The sequence below is a fragment of the Phyllobates terribilis genome, unplaced genomic scaffold (assembly GCF_046119375.1).
Source record: "Phyllobates terribilis strain yellow unplaced genomic scaffold, ASM4611937v1 Scaffold_5__5_contigs__length_657084704, whole genome shotgun sequence".
Lineage (NCBI taxonomy): Eukaryota > Metazoa > Chordata > Amphibia > Anura > Dendrobatidae > Phyllobates > Phyllobates terribilis.
In genome coordinates this window covers 498,350,452-498,370,192 of record NW_027362765.1, presented here as the reverse complement: position 1 = coordinate 498,370,192, position 19,741 = coordinate 498,350,452, and the positions used below count along the sequence as shown (strand labels likewise).

Sequence of the window (19,741 nt, the reverse complement as noted above, 5' to 3'; positions counted from 1 at the left end):
GATCCATCCCCTGCCCCTCCCCCCACCCCGCTGTACAATCAAACTGCGTATTAACATTAATTTTCATCATTACTGAGAAAAAATCCAGTTATGATTTTGGTGCACGAACAGTTATCGAACATAACCTCGAACAGCCGAATTTTTCTCAAATTGTTCGTGTTCGCCGAACGGCTCGAACACCGCCCAAAACAGCTCGAATTTGAGATTGGCGAACAGTTCGAGTAGAACAACGCTAATCTCTAATCCTTAATTTAAATTGAGAAGAAAAAATCATTGTAGTAAACAAAATTACCAAAGGATAAAAAAAGGATGCACTTTTCAACCACTTATTGACTCTGCATATTTGGGACTTTAGGACGCAGCCCTATTTTTTACATCTGGTATGAGTCACTTTATGTGCTAGTAAAATTGAAATGCTTTTACTTGTTATTGTGATTCTGTTTTTTTTTTATCATAACACATTGTACATTAACACAAAATTTAGTTGATATGTTAACGTTTTTTAAAAGCAAAATAATTAAAAAAGTTGTCATATCACACAAAATAGTAATAGTAATGTCCATTTATTTTTTTGGGGAAAATTAGATGGCTTAAAGGGAACTTAACAGGTGATATATGCTGACCAAACCGTATCAGCCATTGGCTGTATGATCAAAGCCAGGCATGTTTTACTGTGAAACGCTGCGGCATTTCAGAGAAAAACATACTTTTAATAGCCGCCTGGGACCGAGCTGCACGGATGACTAGTTGTACAGGCGGGTCCCCAGCGGCTTCCCCCCCCCCCCCCCCACTGACAGTGACTGACAAGCCTCTGACTATACGCACACGTAGATAGTGGCATGTCAGTTAGTGTCAGCGGGAGGGGAGAATCCTCCAAGGACCTGCCTGTACGAATAGTCATCCATGCGGCTCAGTCTCTATAATATTTTGTCTTCTAATCTTTTGGCTAAACATATGACAGGGCTCAGAAGTGAAAGAACACCATGCACACATGAGGCCTAATCTGATGATTAACACAGCATTGGCCAACAATATCAGAGGTTCTAGGGGATAAATTAAAAGAAACCTCCAAAATGTCACCCCATTTTGAAGACTGTACCCGTAATGGCATGTGGCGCCCCTGAGGGTTCAGTCGCCACAGAGGTACTGCACCTCACCCAGAGGTATGGTGTCTCCCTTCTCTCAAGTAAGGAGGGAGTGCTGCACAGAACCCCAAACACCAGCACTACACTACTCCAGGCCGGCAGTAGGGGCAACATGCAGAGCGCAGCTGCTGAGCCCTGACCCTGGCTGGAGTGGGGGGAACCCAAAGGTAGGGGGAACCAGTAGTGGGTGAGGGTGGAGGAAGTAGTTAGAGGAAGCACTTTAGTAGGAGTATAAATAGGGAAGCCATCTTAGGGTGGCAGTTCAGAGTCAGGGAGCAGTTCAGATGAACAGCTCGGGACAGTTCAGAAGAACAGTCCGGGAGAAGAGTCTCATTAGGAGATCTGCTCAACAAGTAGGGCCAGGTCAGAAGGCCCCGGAGGGGAGCAGGGAGTAGGCTCCGTTCTACAGAAAGGATCCCAGGGGGTCCGGCGCGTGCAGGACGGCACCCGTTCGCCCCGCATCTGTTAGAAGACAGAGGGATCGCTGCGGCATTTTAATCCCCAGGAGGGTCAAGTAGGTCCCGGATCCGACGTACAGGAAGGACTTCAGAGCATCCGAGCGGATTGAGAGTAGGCAGAGCAGAGCAGGAGGGAGAAGGACCAGAGTAAAGACGGTCAAAGTAGAAACACGAGAAAGTGGGGTTCTGCCAGGTATTCCCAAGTTGCCAGAGGAAGGATTAAACCTCTGCCCGGTGAACGCAGCGCGACGTGGGAGGCCTTTACCTGTATAGTGCACCTGTGAGGTGTCTAAAGAACTGTGAGTAAAATCTTGGATGAGTGCACTGCACTGCCTCCGTCCATTCTTCATCGGCACTATTGTTCCCACTGCACTATAACGCCCAGCCCGACCCACTCTCTTCTACTACACTGCCCTGAGGCCTGCTCCACCTGTGGGGAGCCGTCCCATCACAAGCTACCCTAACATCTGCCTCAGAGGACTGTTGCAGCGCTGGTGATCCTCACCAGACACCACAGGTGGCGTCACGAACTTTCCGAAATCCCCTATAAATATCCCCTCTTTTACTGACCGCCCTGGGTCACGGACCGGGCCAGCCACCGTGATATCCCCCATCAGCATCCATAGGCCCGGCTGCCGAGTACCCCACGGCCCAGGGGGGCGCGTCAGACCTGGCGTCACAAACAGGATGCGTGACCAGCCCGTACCTGCGGGTGAAGTGTGCCTAAAGAATTGTGTTATGTTACTGAATGTGGCGCCCGCCCCAGAAAAATGGGCGCCATTATGTGCGTGCTAAAGGACAACAATATGGAACCTCCCATCGTGGGCCAGGTCCCGGAATGGCGCCAAAAGCCAGCCCTGCCCCTTGCAACAGTGACTGTCAGCGTAGATGTGTCCGTCAAGGCAGGGAGGCCGTCACAAGGAGTGACCGACAGCAGATTGCCATGGGACCGCCCCCGAAAGAAGAGAGGAGGAGGAGAGAAGGAATGGAGACAGGGTGTGGTCTTAACCAGTCTAGACAGACCGCACCCGGCAGCCAGAATGGAAGGAAGCAAAAGTCCAGCCTTCGCCTCTGGCCTCCCGCAGTGTCAAGTGACCCCCCTCACCCTGGAGGGAGAAATTGGAAAATTGTCCCAGGAGGAAGCGGAATTCCTCCAAGCAGAGATGCAGGAGCTGAGCCGCAAAGTTGAGGAGGAAGAGAACATGTCCCTGCAGCCTGAGGCTGATGACCGGGCCGGGTCAGCCAGCAAAAATCAAGAATATCCCAGGCGGGGACCCCACCACTAGGTCAGTAGTTGGGACTAACTGTATATAGTTACCTGGAAAGGTATGGCAGAGACACTGCAAGTTTGACAGATTTATGTGTGAGTTTATCTGATTACCCGGTAAGGGTACCAGAACTGAACGGCCGAGGACTGACTTTATAAATAGTTCTGCACTTCTTAAAGTGCACCCTATTGGTTTTATACTAGTAACCATGACCACAGAACAAAAACCCGTTTGGCGTGACGGAAGCCGTGGTCCAACTCCAGGATCACCCATTCCCTGCAGCCACGCCCAGGGCCTACGTTGAGGGTTTGCGGATGGGTCCCTCATGCTGCTACCAGTTGCACTTGTTGAGAAGAAAATGTTATTTAAAAAGTTTTATAATCCCTATGAAAAATGTAACCTGTAACGTTTAAAGAAAATGTGCCTCCCATAAAGGGAAGAAATGTTGTGCTTTTATAATCATATATGCGAATGCATTCTTAAAACTTTTGCATGTCAAATATCCCTGTTTTGCTTTGTTCCAACCCGCGGACGTGCTGTGTTTTACCAGGGGGGGAATGTGGCGCCCCTGAGGGTTCAGTCGCCACAGAGGTACTGCACCTCACCCAGAGGTGTGGTGTCTCCCTTCTCTCAGGTAAGGAGGGAGTGCTGCACGGAACCCTAAACACCTGCATCCAACACTACACTACTCCAGGCCGGCTGGAGGGCAATATGCAGAGCGCAGCTGCTGAGCCCTGACCCTGGCTGGAGTGGGGGGAACCCAAAGGTAGGGGGAACCAGTAGTGGGTGAGGGTGGAGGAAGTAGTTAGAGGAAGCACTTTAGTAGGAGTATAAAGAGGGAAGCCATCTTAGGGTGGCAGTTCAGAGTCAGGGAGCAGTTCAGAGTCAGGGAGCAGTTCAGAAGAACAGCTCGGGACAGTTCAGAAGAACAGTCCGGGAGAAGAGTCTCATTAGGAGATCTGCTCCACAAGTAGGGCCAGGTCAGAAGGCCCCGGAGGGGAGCAGGGAGTAGGCTCTGTTCTACAGAAAGGATCCCAGGGGGTCCGCCGTGTGCAGGGCGGCACCCGTTCGCCCCACATCTGTCAGAAGACAGAGGGATCGCTGCGGCATTCTAATCCCCAGGAGGGTCAAGTAGGTCCCGAATCCGACGTACAGGAAGGACTTCAGAGCACCCGAGCGGGATTGAGAGTGGGCAGCGCAGAGCAGGAGGGAGAAGGATCAGAGTAAAGACGGTCAAAGTAGGAACACGAGAAAGTGGGATTCTGCTAGGTATTCCCAACTTGCCTGAGGAAGGATTGAACCTCTGCCCGGTGAACGCAGCGCGACGCGGGAGGCCTTTACCTGTATAGTGCACCTGTGAAGTGTCTAAAGAACTGTGAGTAAAATCTTGGATGACTGCACTGCACTGCCTCTGTCCATTCTTCATCGGCACTATCGATCCCCCTGCACTATAACGCCCAGCCCGACCCACTCTCTTCTACTACACTGCCCTGAGGCCTGCTCCACCTGTGGGGAGCTGTCCCATCACAAGCTGCCCTAACATCTGCCTCAGAGGACTGTTGCAGCGCTGGTGATCCTCACCAGACACCACAGGTGGTGTCACGAACTTTCCCAAATCCCCTATAAATATCCCCCCTTTTACTGACCGCCCTGGTTCACGGACCGGGCCAGCCACCATGATATCCCCCATCAGCATCCAGAGGCCCGGCTGCCGAATACCCCACGGCCCAGGGAGCGCGTCAGGCATAAGTTAAGAAGTGAAGTGAGTATTTAACCCCTCAGATTTTTTTCCAGAAATTAGTACTGATGGATTTTGCTGTGAGAAAAGATGAAATTTTTCCATATATAGTTTATTTCAACGCCCACTATGTTGTACATTGTGCCACAGTGAAAGGACAGCTCTTTAATCACAATGTATTTCCTGGCTTTATAGATACTATACACATCCTGAATCTTTTCACTGGACATTTAAAAGGGCTCAGGAGTGAGAGAGTACCATGTGCATTTCAGGCCTAATAGGGAGGTGAAAAAAATAGAAAAACCCTCATGGCTCCATTTTGGAAACAGCACCATCAAAGGTTTTTTTATCAAGGGGTTTAGTAAGCATTTTGTTTTTCAGAAATTAATACACAATATATGATAAAAAGTTACATTTTTATACTCTTAGGGTTCATTTAGTTATAGTGTTGATTCTACATCTCACATTCTTTTTGATACTTTAGTTTCAATATCTGTTGCTTCCAGAAGTAAAAACCTGTCATTGTTCCAAATCATGAAGATCTCTTAGATATTTCTTTTTTCCTTTCAATTATCTCTCGCTGTTCTTTCTCTACTTCATCCTGTAATTTGTTCTTTGAAAGCATTTAGCTTTTTGTACACTCGTATCAATATCCTTTGTAAATTGTACTAATTGTGTCTTCTATTCATCTACAATCATATGCACCAAATGTGTGGAGTGTTTTTTACACTAATTATCCCAGCAGGTCACAAATAAGTACAGAAACGAGACACCGCCATAATCCGTTTCCTCAATCCTCAGTGAGTGTTATTGGATTAAAAAAAGCTTCTAAGCTTTTTACATCCCACCTGTGATGTAGATGGGGTAAGGTTAATTTGAGATAATTTTTGAGAAGATTGCACAATACCTTCATTTTTTCTTATGGCAACTTGTTTAGTTCACAATTACGTATTGCCGTTAGTTCTGCATCTTCCACATCACTCAAAGTACCATTTTTAAGAAATTACTTCAAAGGTATTTCAAATCTCAAATGTATACAAAATACAGAGACAATGGATAATGCACTTACTAGAAGTATTTTCATGGGTGCAATCTTAAGGACAACAATACATCCTCAGGTGCAATGGTTGACATTATGCTTCTCATTTAAGCCAAAAAGCTCTATTTGGTCTCATCCGTACACAATACATTGAATCAATAGCCAACTTGTCCAGGTAATCTTTACCAAACTTCAGATAGGCAGAAATGTTCTTTTTTACCGCAATCTCAACTTTGTGCAATCCTGTCATATACCATATCTTTTGGACTGTAAGACGCACTCCCCCCCCCCTTCAAAAATTTGGGAGGAAAAGGGGGATGCGTCTTATAGACCGAATGTAGCTTTACTGGCTCACTGTGGGGAGAGGGTGGCGGCGGCAGCAGTGGCGGTGGAGCGGGATCACAGGAAGCAGGAGCAGGACGAGATCTCGGCTCGTCATTGAGCCGCGATCTCAATCTACGAATGCGCAGACATCAGCACCATTTTGCTGGAGACTGCCAGAGGTTAATCTTAATCTTTGCTAGAGATTTCCGGTACATGAATGGTTGCAAGCACCGCTCACCTCAAGGACGATGCTAGTGGAAAATTTAAAAAAAAGAAGCTTATACAAATTGTGATGACAGGACGCACGCTAAGCCCACATCTTTTCCCGCACCTGATGACTGATTTAATCAGTCATCATGTGACTTTAACAGACACAGGCTGATGCACTGCAATGGATAGCACAGGCGATCGGACGATTGCAGCTTTAAGTTTCCTAAGGAACGATTGAAGTTAGTAAAAAGTGAGAACATTTTTAAAAAAAAAATATGAAAAGAAATAAAACAAAACAGAAGTTGAAATCACCCCCCTTTTGCCCCATTAAAAATAAAACAATTAAAAAAAATACACATATTTGGTATCACTGCATTCAGAAATGTCCAATGTATCAAATGTAAAATAAATTAATCCGATTTGTAAACGGCATAACAGGAAAAGAATCAAAATGCCAGAATTAAGTTTTTTTGGTGATCAAAACATCGTATCTACCCCAAAATGGTATCAATAAAAATGTCAGCTCAGGGCACAAAAATAAGACCTCACCCGGCCCCAGATATTGAAAAATTAAAACTCTACGGATCTTGGAAAATGGCGACATAAGCAAAGTTTATTTTTCAAATTTCCAATATATTTTCATTACTTAAATTAAAAAAAAACTAGACATGTTTGCGTACTCGTACTGACCTGGATAATCATATTTCCAGGTTAGTTTTGCCATATTGTGAACATGATAAATGAAAAAAACAATTGGGGAATTGCACTTTTTTTTTGCAAAAAATTGGGGAATTGCACTTGGAATTTTTTTCCCGCTTTCCAGTGCTGCACATGATAAAGTGAATGGTGTCATTGAAAATTACAACTCGTCCGGCAAAAACCAAGCCCTCATACGGCTATGGGGATGGAAGAATAAAAAAGCTATGACTTAAAATAAGGGAAGGAAAAAAAAAAAGTTCAAAAACGGAAAATTGCAGTCAGGAAGGGGTTAAGACCAGGCTCAGATGAATATATGAAAAATCATTCAGAAATCTGACGGTGTTCGTCTGTATTGTCATCCATGTGTCTGTATTTTACGTCCGTGTGGCATCTGTTTTTATACATCAACATTTTATAATTATATCTGTAAAAATCAGATGCAACGCAGATGTTCCCTATATGATCAGGTTTTTTTTTGTTGTGTAGTGAATGGGTAAGTTTCATCCAAAATATATAAGAGAATAGTGTGATTTTTTTTCACATGGACATGAGGACAGTGAGAAAAAGCTGTCACCTGGGCAGCCCTATTAAATTACATTGGTCAGTGTACTGCCTCATGCTTACGCAGGCCGCACATGTCTGTATAATGCGTTCATCTGAACAAGCCCTTAAACACATTTTAGACATATTTTTTACTTGCTTGACATGGGGATGTATGCTATTGGAACTGGAAAAATAGCAGAGAAAAGGCATGGCCTAAATCTCATGAAATTGTGCCAAAAATTGTAGTATCTTTATGAACCAAAATAAATCAGGTAACAAAAGGAATAAACTTCATCATTTGTGGGGGGGAAGTTGGTGACTTTTCTTTTTTGTTTTGTGGTATTCTTTGACTTTTTTTTATTCTAGACTCTTCAAGATGGCAAAATAATACATGAGCTTTGTGCAAAATAAATCATGCTGTTTATTTTTGTCATTCGCTTTTATTGGTGACTTTTTAACACAAAATGTGGCATTTTATGCTTAAATGTTGCAAAAATTAGCACAAAAATTTAAGACCAACATAAAATTATTCCGGAGGGCTGGAGTACAATTTGTGCAAACATTTTGTGAAGTTTTAATAAATTGCAATTAATGAATCACCCGAAAATACCTGGAAGCACCAAATTCCACCCACAATTATAACTATAAAAAAACAAGTGAACACATATGAAATAAACTTAAAAAGAGTCACTAATTAAAGGAAGAATAAAAACAAGTGGAAAACAGGTGAAAGCCACAAACAGACAAAATAAGGCGAGATATGAGATAATGAATTGCCTTAAGGCTAAGTTCACATGTAGCAGAAATGCTGCAGTTTTTAGTCATAACATGTGTGCTTTTGTAGATTTAACAGCTGTTTTTGTGATTGTGCAGGGAAACAGTGGGAAGACTAGTTTTGCACTAATAGCCTCTCCTCAGGATAGGCCATCAATATCTGATAGTGGGGGTGCGACACCCAGCACTCCCACCATTCAGCTGTTATTGGCAACGGCAAAAGTTCTCAGATGTTGCCAGAACACAGAAGCTCCGTTATTTCTATACGAGATGAATTAGGATGGATCTGTAGTAATGGGCCACAGCCACTAGAGTCTTGACAGAGCTCCTGTTCCAGCAGCATCTTAGAACTTCGGTCGGCGTTGGTAACAGCTGATTGGCAGTGGTACCGGGTGTCACAACCCCACAATCACATATCCAAAGGATAGGCCATCAATAAAAAGGACTGGCCAACTATAGAACTATCTGATGACTTAGATGCCACTGTCAATCGCTAAGGGGTTGCGTTTTCTCTCTCAAGCTTCCCCTGTGATGCGATCCCTGGGAGTTAATGGGTTGCCATAGGAGATCAGTAAATTGACAATGCACAGTAGTAGCAAAGCATTGCTGATCAAAGAATTACTACCCTTGTGGGGCTATAAAAATGTGAGAAAAATAGCTAAAAAATGTTTAAAAAAAATCAAAAATGTAAGGAACTTTAACGTTCAAATAACCTTCAAAAAATAAATGTCTGATCATTCAAAGGGAAAAAATATTTATCAATATGGTCAAAGCCATAAAAGAAAAGAAAAGTCAAAATGCCAAGTAGGTTCTACCAGCTGCAAGATATCATGGGTTGTTCATGCCCAGGGACAATCTGTACTTTGTCTGCTGTTAAAAACTGGTCAAATTAGATTTTCAGTCCCATCAGGGATAGACGCTGATTTGAATGATAACAATCTCTGTACAGGAAATAATAATGCTATATAAGCAACAACAAATAAATAAATGACACAGGAACCTTAGCTTTTTGACTATCCGGAAGATTACAGATGAGCGGATTAGACAAAATTCAAATTGGCCTCTTCACATGGATTTTCCCAGAAAATTCCTTTGACAGAGAAGTTATTCTCCACAAATTTAATGTCTCTTAATAGGAGAGACCCCAGAGCATAATTAACATAATATGTAAAAAAAAATATAAAAAAAATTCTTACACTCAAATTTATTTGCTCATCTCTACTGATCGATTTACACACAAGTTCCTCTGGATGTAATTTGCAAAATGAAACACAAGATGGTAGCAACAAACTAGTAGACAGTCGATTAACTTCCCTAATCTTCAGATGTAGCAGAGTTGACATGTAGGGGTGTAACTATAGTAGTCACAATGTTCACAGTCTCACCCAGGCCCTGGCGCCTAGGGGGGGCCTGAAAGGTAGTCTTAGCCCATATGAGAAAATCAGTTCTATTAAAGACTATGGTAGTTAGGGGTCCTGTTGGAGATTTTACATACGAGCATTAAGTTGTCTTATATTACTTTATCGATAAAACTTTAGAAAAATAATTCAGTTATGTACTCAAAAATACAAGTCTAAAAAAAAAAACATGAATGCAGAAATCTTGTAGTTTCACCAATGCCTCACTAGCAGTTTAGGGAGACGTAGAACCAAAGGGTAGCAGTATCTTAGAGGCAGGACGCTAAAGCAGTTTTTCCAACCAAATACAAAAAAGTAAGAATGATTTTATGGAGGCTTTAAGGGCTGGCACAATCTTATGGGAACATTAGTGGTTTGCTCTTTTAAAAATGTGGTGTGGAAATGCCATCATGGCAAAGGTTGTGCTGAAACCAGGTCATTGTGGCACATTTGACGAGTATATTAGCAAGTGCAATTAAATCACATTTCATACACAGTAAAACACAGCAATGCAGGTGAACCCCTTTAATCAAGACCACTTCAAATGCTATGAGACTTTAAAGGGGACCTTTGACTGTATTCTTTAATTTGCACCTCCTCCAATTGGTGATCTACTGATTGTGAAGTAGTTTTTCTCTAATAAAAGTGGAAATTTTTCCTTCACCCAACTGGGCGTGTACCACAGAACTTCTCAGTGGGTGTCATCATGTTTTGATTGGCCAGTCACTGTTGAAAAAGCAAACGCCCATGAAGAAGTTTTGTGGTACATGCCCAGTTAGGTGAAGGGAACATTTGAAACCTTTATTTTCAAGTGGCATAACTTTGGAACAGAAGGGCACAGAAGAAAGAGAAAAACTGTTCCAGAATCAGTGGCGCAACAGCAATTGGATCAGTTACTCTGTTTAAATTTCAAAACTCCAGTGAAAGATCCTCTTTAAATAATGCTGACAGGGCAAAATGCAGTTGGCACTGAGGGAGGTTTTGGCAATACTGCTGCCAGTGGTGCTGCACTTTGATATTTGTTTGAAACTAGTTGGGAGGTATAGTGTGCTGCAAGGTGGTACGTGGTGTTTCTGTGGTGGACCGCTGCACAGTGGTATGTTGTGTTGTGTTTGGTGCTGCAGGGGATGCATTTTGTGCTGCACTGTGCTATTTGTTTGAGGAGGTATTTTGAGGTCCACTTTGGTATTTTCTGCTACTGAGGAGGTATTTATTGCAGAACTGTAGTATTTGGCCCTTCTGAGGAAATATTTTGTGCTGTACTTGGGTATTTAATGCCACATGAGGGTTATTTTTGCTGCACTGTGGTATTGCTGCTATGGCATATTGTGTGCAACACTTTATTGTTCGGCATTTTTGTGCAAGTATTTTTTATCCTACTGTCTTTAGAGCTCCCATAGAACTTAATAGAGAAAGTGCACATGTACTGGCACCTCTCCACTAACTGTGCACCACATCACTAAAAATGGGGGATGGGGGGGTTGGGACCACTGATCTTGAGATATCTGAGGATCCCATATCTGGAGCTAAGATCTGTCAGATATTTAAGGCATACAGTTGTGCTCAAAAATTTACATACCCCGGCAGAATTTTTCCTTTCTTGGCCTTGTTTCAGAGAATATGAATGATAACAAAAAAAACTTTTTCTCCACTCATGGTTATTGGTTGGATGAAGCCATTTATTGTCAAACTACTATGTTTTCTCTTTTTAAATCTTAATGACAACTAAAAACATCCAAATGACCCTGATCAAAAGTTCACATACCCTGGTGATTTTGGCCTGTTTGAATTGCTACTAAAGGTAACATCCTCACCTGTGACATGTTTGCTTGTAGTGTGTGTGCATAAAAGCTGAGTGAGTTTCTGGGATCCAGACAGACTCTTGTATCTTTCATCCAGCCACTGATGTTTCTGGATTGTGAGTCAGGAGGAAAGCAAAAGAACTGTCAATGGATCTATGGGAAAAGGTAGTTGAACTGTATAACACAGGAAAGGGATACAAAAAGATATCCAAGGAATTGATAATGCCAGTCAGCAGCATTCAAACTGTGATTAGCAAATGGAAAATCAGGGGCTCTGTAAAAACCAAACCACGGTCAGGTAGACCAACACAAATTTCGGCCAGAACTGCCAGGAAAATTGTTCGGGTTCCGAAGAAAAACTCACAAATAACATCAGCTGAAATTCAGGATTCTCTGAAAACTAGCAGTGTGGCTGTTTCAAGATGCACAATAAGGAGGCACTTGAAGAAAAATGGGCTGCATTGTCAAGTCGCCAGAAGAAAGCCATTACTGCGCAAATGGCACAAAGTATCTCGCCTACAATATGCCAAACAGCACAGAGACAAGTCTCAAAACTTCTGGAACAAGGTAATTTGGAGTGATGAGACCAAAATTGAACTTTTTGGCCAGAACCATAAACGTTACTGTTACGGATCCGGGTGGTGGAACCTCTGTGCTGTGATACAAGAAGGGACTAGAGGGGCGTAACTAAGTGCCCACCCGGACCGACCCTGGTCACACGGCGGCTTAGTCGACTCTGTGAACCAAAGAGGGACCGGGAAGGTGAACCAGGTGCCACTCTGGGACCAAACTTGTGTGAGAGCAGGTGACTCCCACGAGACTGATGGCCGAGGCCGACAGGCACAGTGGATAAGCACGGCTGGTAGCCAGGCAGGTGATGTGGGTAGACAGGCACGGCTGATAGGCAGGCTGGTGGGCTCGGCATATAGACAGGCTAGCGGGCACGGCTGATAGGCAGGCTGGTGGGCACAGCTGATAGACAGGCAGGCGGGCACGGCTGATAGACAGTCTGGTGGGCACAGCTGATAGACAGGCAGGCGGGCGCGGCTGATAGACAGGCTGGTGGGTACTGGAACCTGAGGACTGAGGAGAGTGTTAGCACACAAACAACAATCTTGCACAGGCACCTCCATTTTGGAGGAGGTCCTTTTATAGGGGAAGTCCTCCGACCATAGGCCGGGGACTCTTTAGGACTGCGCACGCGGCCCCTTTAAGAGGGAGGGAGCGCACATGCGTGCGCCCTAAGCACAGTGCCCGGGGACCTGCGCGAGGTAAGCACTCCCCTGGCAGACGCAGGGTGGGAGCAGGAGGACGCTGGACCGGGACCGTGGCGGTGAGGGGATCGGCGTCTCTACCCAGCAGGAGGCAGAGACGCCGACACTACGGTTACATTTGGAGAGAGGTCAACAACACCTAAGATGAAAGGAACACCATTCCTACTGTAAAGCACGGAGGTGGATCGCTGATGTTTTGGGGATGTGTGAGCTACAAAGGCACAAGAAACTTGGTAAAAGTTGAAGGAAAGATGAATGCAGCACGTTATCAGCAAATACTGGAGGCAAATTTGCACTCATCAGCCCGGAAGCTGCGCATGGGACGTACTTGGACGTTCCAACATGACAAAGGACCAAAACACAAGGCCAAGTCGACCTGTCAGTCTCCTGACCTCAATATCATTGAGCCACTCTGGGGAGATCTCCAGCGCGCAGTTCATGCTAGACAGCCCAGGAATTTACAGGAGCTGGAGGCTTTTTGCCAAGAAGAATGGGCAGCTTTACTATCTGAGAAAATAAAGAACCTCATCCACAACTACCACAAAAGACTTCAAGCTGTCATTGATGTTAGAGGGGGCAATACGCGGTATTAAGAACTGGGGTATGTGAACTTTTGATCAGGGTCATTTGGATGTTTTTGGTTGTCATTAAGATTTAAAAAGAGAAAACATAGTAGTTTTACAATAAATGGCTTCATCCAACCAATAACCATGAGTGGAAAAAAAGTTTTTTTGTTATCATTCATATTCTCTAAAACAAGGCCAAGGAAGGAAAAATTCTGCCGGGGTATGTAAACTTTTGAGCACAACTGTACATTGTAGATATGCCAGAAATGTCGAAGAATAGACTACACCTTTAAGGCCACGTTCACACGTTCAGTATTTGTAAGCCAAAACCAGGAGTCGAACATTTAGAGGAAAAGTATAATAGACACATGTGCTACACTTTTGCATTTTTCACCCACTCCTGGTTTTGGCTTACAAATACTGATGCAAAATACTGACCAAATACTGAATGTGTTAATGATGCCTTACAGACATGTCAGGAAAGCTGACAAAACTTTGATGCAGTGTGTGTTCATTGTTTTTCTGTGATATCCCACAGTGGTGGGAATGATATTGTGTGACTTTTTGATTCTCACCCCAATCTAGCCCCAGAGTTCATCATAGTGCAACACACTGTAGAATCAGTGATGCTTCATTAGGTAACTGAACAGTGAACACGGAATTTTTGTGATGTCCTTTTAGTATTTGGTAATTTTTGTGCTTTAAAAAATAGTGTGAGAATTGTGAATGATATTCCTATCAGATACACTGTACTAAAATTTGAAAGACTACACATCTTCTTCCTGACCATCATCTGCAGTATGATTGTTTGGGATAAATCCCTGTATATAGCATTGTTACCGAGCTCAGGTGTATCTGATCTGGATCAGAAAGGATAGATAAAATCACTGTTAGTTCTGTTACCTCTATATTTATCATACTTTGTTATTGTTGTTTGATTGTGTTCAGCTTTATTGTTTTGTTGTACAAGGACATCTCCAATCTTTAATACTTGTTCTTTATATTTTTTGTTGATATGGTAAAAAGTAGACAATGTCATACTTAATATTCCATGTGCCCTCCTTAGGAAAAGTGTGTTGGTGCATGGAGAATTACTGGGAGGGGCAGTGTGACCATGGCCCCTCCTGTCCCATTGAAAACACACACTCTTATTGCCCCCTTCTATAGTGTCCTCCACTGGTGCTTTCCAACTTGTCTGGTAAGACTTCTTGTATTGCTTCTTATACTTGTGTTATTCTCTAACATAGTGTATTGTAATTTGTACTAGTTATTTAACGTTAGTGCAGATCATAGATAATACTATGTGTAATGTTCTAATTCTATATTTAATTGAATAAATGTCTTCATAAGTGATTTTCATTGCTGAATACCAATCTTATAATTAGTGCAGCCCTATAGTGTATCCCTTCCATCACACATGTAGTCATAGCTATATGGACATTTATATGTATTATTGTATTTTTTGTTCACATTTTAGATTGTTTTATATTTCTACATTTTCTTTTTGGTATTCTCCAAATGAGCTATTTGGCTTCTTTATATGCTCTGCATGTTCCATAAAGGTGTGATTTGCAAGTGAATACTGTTTAGTCGCACTTGCGTTAGTGATTTGCATGTGCTTGTAAATCTTTAAAGACTTTTTCCTTTTCCATGAAGCTCTTCTATTCAGCTCTTTCAGATCTTCAGTCATAGCTTAGACTGTACATTAGCTCCACAACTCTTGGAATACTGTTAATATCTCTTGTTTTGTGAGCCCATGTTTTACAGCCAGAGCACAGTAATTGCCTATGTTTTGACTCACCCACATTTTATTTTTCTTGCCCCTGCCTTTCAGGAATTTTGGAATGCCAAATAGCTTCTCCTCCAGAGCTTGTAAAGATTATTAATGCTTGGACGCCCTTGAATTACAAACCATCCAGCAACACAGACCTAATGAGATGAGGCTCTCCAGTGTTATTTCATTCATTTTTTTGGTGCACTGCCTAAGTGTTTTACAACTAGTGGTTGGCAAAAATGTCAAAACAGCCAACAAGAGGGGAGAGACACAAGCAATCCTGCGGGCAGGGCAATTTTTAACCAAACACAAACATGATTGCTCTTGGGAAATTGTTGGAAATGCCACTGTAAACCTTTCGGTAAACTGTAACGTACCAGGTAGCAATAGTTACAATTGTACTTATGAAGGGGAGCCACAGAAATGCCCTCTGTATGCCACCAAGGCTAAACAGTACTGGAAACAGATCCTTGGTAAATTGAAGAAAATGAAACAGGTCTGTGAGGATAAGACATTGAAGTCACGTCTGTGTAAGAAAACAGAAGCTGTAGAATCTCAACTCCAAAAACTAGATGGAGATGTGGCTGAAAAAGCCAAAGGGAAGAGTCGCAGTAAGGAACATGGAAAGGAGCCAGAAGTAAAAGCAAAAGATCCAGAAGAGAATGAAAATGTAGGTGCTGGGAAAAAATCTGGGAGCAAAAAGAAGTCTGACCATAAATCCAACCAGAAGTCACATCCTTCACCTTCACCATCTGGACTTGAACTCACCACAGTCCGGGAAGTAAATGATGATATAGTAGAGATGAATGAAAATCTGTCAGAAACCTACTGTGATGAAAAGTGGCATTCAGTGTGTTCTTTCTTTGTTAATTTCTGGAATGGCTAAATCAAAGCTCTCCGTGTGGTAGAAGTGTTAGAGTAGAGCTGTTTAATACAATGCTCTAATACAGGAATTCCTGCCTAATTCCTTCGGACGACGTGATCCTTAATACAACTGACAAATCCTCAATACTAAAAAAAAAGCAAGTGTAGACTTGTCTACATTCACAATATGACCCCAACATTTTCTGTGTAGGATGTTTTTTACACTTCGATATAGAGATAATAAACTATTAATATTTCTATTACTGTGTGAGGAATACTAGTTTCTCCATACAAATGAATTGTCTTTAGAAATATTCTATAGTTTTGTTGATGCAATAATAAATCAGTTTTTGATATGTAATGCTTGTTTGTGCACCTTTCTACATGAATCGGAATTTACTTTGTAACATCTTTCCTTTTAGGCCTGAGCTGTATTCATACTTCTGCTTTTATTTGAAATAGCCAAGAAGCTTGTTAACACACCCTTAGAAAGAATACGTTGGTATAACATCCAATAATAATAATTCTTCTTGAAACTCTGAGGCTCACAGCTAGTATTCTTAATGGTAGCAGCAGCTTAAAGTGGTTCTGCCACCAGGTCAAAATTGGTCAGTTTTTGTTCTTATTTTATTCTCGCTGCTCCACTAAGTATTTTGCTTTTTTTTTAAAAAAAAACATTCTGCCATACAGTTCCAGAGATGCCATCCTCTCTAATTAGTGCACATTTTTTTGCTCTTAACTAAAGGGATGTGACTTACCAGGTAATTATGCAAAGCAGCCTAAATGCACGCCCCCAAAGAATCCAGAAAGTCATGCCCCCTTCCTAAGGACTAAAAAAAAAATAACACTAAATAAAAAACTCCATATTTCTGGAACCATATGGTGGATTTTAAAAAAGAAAAAAAAAAGAAATACTCAGAGAGCAGTGGAAATAAAATAAGAGAAAAAGCTGTCCATTTTTGACATGGTGACAGGTCCTCTTTAAGTTGTATTTTTTTTCATTCTTGCGGATATGACATAAATACTTGATGTGCAGTTCCCATCTCTAAGACTCTCATCTTTGAAGAGAATTGGGGTCGGGTGACATATACAGTACCTTATTGGAGAAGACAGAATGCAAACACTACCCCCTTTTCTCCTAACAGATAGCCCCAGAGGTGTGATCTACATTTGACAGTCATTTATGATATATCCTGTGATTATATCATAAATACTTACAGGAATACCCCTTTAAATGGGTTTTCTTAATATTATAAATGTGGCTGATTGCCTAGGCAAAGAGGGCAGTACTTGCAAGCTTTTTGGATCCCATCAGCTTCAGTGACCTTGTGCTTCTAGGATGCTGGAAAGGCAAAGCTGCTTGCAGAATTGGACAGCGGCTCAATTACATTGCTGGCCTGACCTGTCAATCATTCAGGAGCATACCGTCCCGCGGATTGCAGGACCACCCCTTTAATGAACGGGATATTTTTGTACCATCTAAATGCAAATGAGGGCACTATTTTAAAAGTGCCATCATACTGGCAACTTACTGTGCTTGTATACAAAGACACAGTGGTAGTGTCAATGACAATAGTACCATCATTTGTATATAGGGAGCTAATATGTCCAAAGCCTATAGCGTGCATTATTCACTGGCATGGCATATCTCGGGTGACGTAGGTATTACATGGTTACTGCCAGTAGAACAGATTCTCTTAAAACCTGGTTTTCTGGTCTATTTGCCCTTCCCTTAGTAGTTCAGCGCATAGTGCTCCTGCACAGACTTGTGCTTCAACTGCGCGGGTACAAGATTTGCGGCGATCAGTAAATGACATAGGACCAGTTATCCACATCAATCAAGCCAGGAGGATAGCACCTGCTGCAGAGATTGAAAAGACGCTGAGAAAAGAAAAAAAGACGCCCATCGGACCCGACCCCACCGTAAGTCAGAAGTATATAAGGCATTTTTTGGCATAAAAGGGGGAGTTTGGGGCTTAAATTCAGTTGAATGGTCTGTGATAATAGAATAGATAAGGGTGGTAGCCTTAGTTTATATTGGGAAAACCTTATGATAGGTTCTCTTTAACTTTGAAGTCTGAAGACATATTGTCATGCCAGGTGTGAGTGCAACACAGAGAGTCACGCCAGGTGTAAGTGCAACACAGAGGGGAAAGGGAGCCCAGACACTAGGGAAAGGGGGAAGAGGTGACCTCCTAATCTGGACTAGCGTCACCCTGTCTCCCCCTAACATCCCTATGCAGCCTCCGCAGCTGTCACCGATCACATGCCTCGCCCTACTATCCCTGGCGTAAGGCTATAACTGGGGGTGGAAGGAGATGAGCACTAGTCAACCTCCACTAGCACTCTAAATACAAAAGGGGAAGACAACACAGGGGAACAACAACTCAGCTTTAGAAGAACTCCAACAGGGCAAACAGCCTCAAGACTTCAGAGACGACGTGATGCTGCTTTAGCCAAGTACCAAGCAGAAATGAGTATAACCGGCGACGCCCACCTAGACACACCAGGTATATATACACCCAGACTAAAGGGAGGTAGTCGCTGGGTCGTAAACACAGCCTCCTATCTGGGCAGCTGTCTGCATTGCCAAAGGTGGAGATCTACTGCAAACCGCTGCAGGGCGACTGTCTGTCACCTCTGACACACCCGTGACAGTACCCCCCCCCCTCTACGAGTGGCCTCCGGACTCTCAGGAATGGGTTTCTCAGGAAAAGAGGTGTGAAAAGAGCGAACCAATCTGGGAGCGTTCACCTCTGACGCTGAAACCCACGTCATCTCCTCCGGACCATAGCCTTTCCAGTGCACCAAGTGTTGCAGTGAACGACGTTGGAGACGAGAATCTACTATCCTCAAAATCTCGAACTCCAAATTACCATCAACCATTACTGGGGGCGGTGGTAGAGGTGAGGGCTCAAGAAGGTCTACGTACCTTTTGAGTAAGGACCTGTGGAACACATTGTGAACCGTAAGGGCCCGAGGAAGTTCAAGACGAAACGCTGCTGGGTTAATGACGGCGGTAATTTTGTAGGGACCAATAAACCTAGGTCCCAGCTTCCAAGAAGGAACTATCAATCTTATATTCTTGGTAGACAACCACACAAAGTCATTCACATTCAGGTCCGGACCTGGCAAGCGTTTTCTGTCAGCCATATGTTTATACCTGTCACCCATGGTCTTCAAATTACACAGAACACCCTGCCACACCGAGGAGAGCGATGAAGCAAACCGTTCCTCTTCAGGAACTCCTGGAGCTCCTCCCCCACTGAAAGTACTAAACTGTGGATGATAACCGTATGCACCTAAAAACGGTGACCTGCCAGTGGATTCTTGACGATGATTATTGATGGCAAATTCTGCCAGCGGTAATTAGGATGCCCAATCCTCCTGATTTTCGGAGACAAAACACCTGAGGTATGTCTCCAAGTTCTGATTGACACACTCGGTCTGGCCATTCAAATGAAGGTGGAAGTCAGAGGAAAACAACAGCTGCACCCCCAGTCGAGAACAGAATGCCTTCCAGAACTTGGAAACAAACTGGGTCCCCCGATCAGACTCCACATCGGAGGAAACCCCGTGAAGCTTCAGCCAATGTGATGCTGCTTCAGCCAAGTACCAAGTAGAAATGAGTATAACCGGCAACGCCCACCTAGACACACCAGGTATATCTACACCCAGACTAAAGGGAGGTTGTCGCTGGATCCTAAACACAGCCTCCTATCTGTATGCACCTGTCTGCATTGTCAAACATGGAGATCTCCTGCAAACCACTGCAGGGCGACGGTCTGTCACCTCTGACACACCCATGACACATATGAATGTCACTGTGAGCACTAATTAAATATTGATAGAAAATAAATAATGAA

General features: G+C 43.2%; 1 protein-coding gene across 1 annotated transcript; it reads left to right on the top strand.

The window, feature by feature from the left end:
* Positions 1 to 14,334: 14,334 nt before the first annotated feature.
* On the top strand, positions 14,335 to 16,236 carry FGFBP3 (fibroblast growth factor binding protein 3). Its single transcript, XM_073681413.1, has 2 exons — positions 14,335 to 14,435; positions 15,072 to 16,236. Exon 2 carries the CDS (start codon positions 15,175 to 15,177, stop codon positions 15,895 to 15,897), a length of 723 nt encoding a protein of 240 aa, XP_073537514.1. The 5' UTR covers positions 14,335 to 14,435; positions 15,072 to 15,174; the 3' UTR covers positions 15,898 to 16,236.
* The last annotated feature ends 3,505 nt before the right edge of the window (positions 16,237 to 19,741 follow it).

What these genes read in the sequence shown, in the direction of transcription:
- FGFBP3 (XM_073681413.1), top strand. Translation starts at nt 15,175, where the DNA reads ATGAGGCTCTCCAGTGTTATTTCATTCATTTTTTTGGTGCACTGCCTA.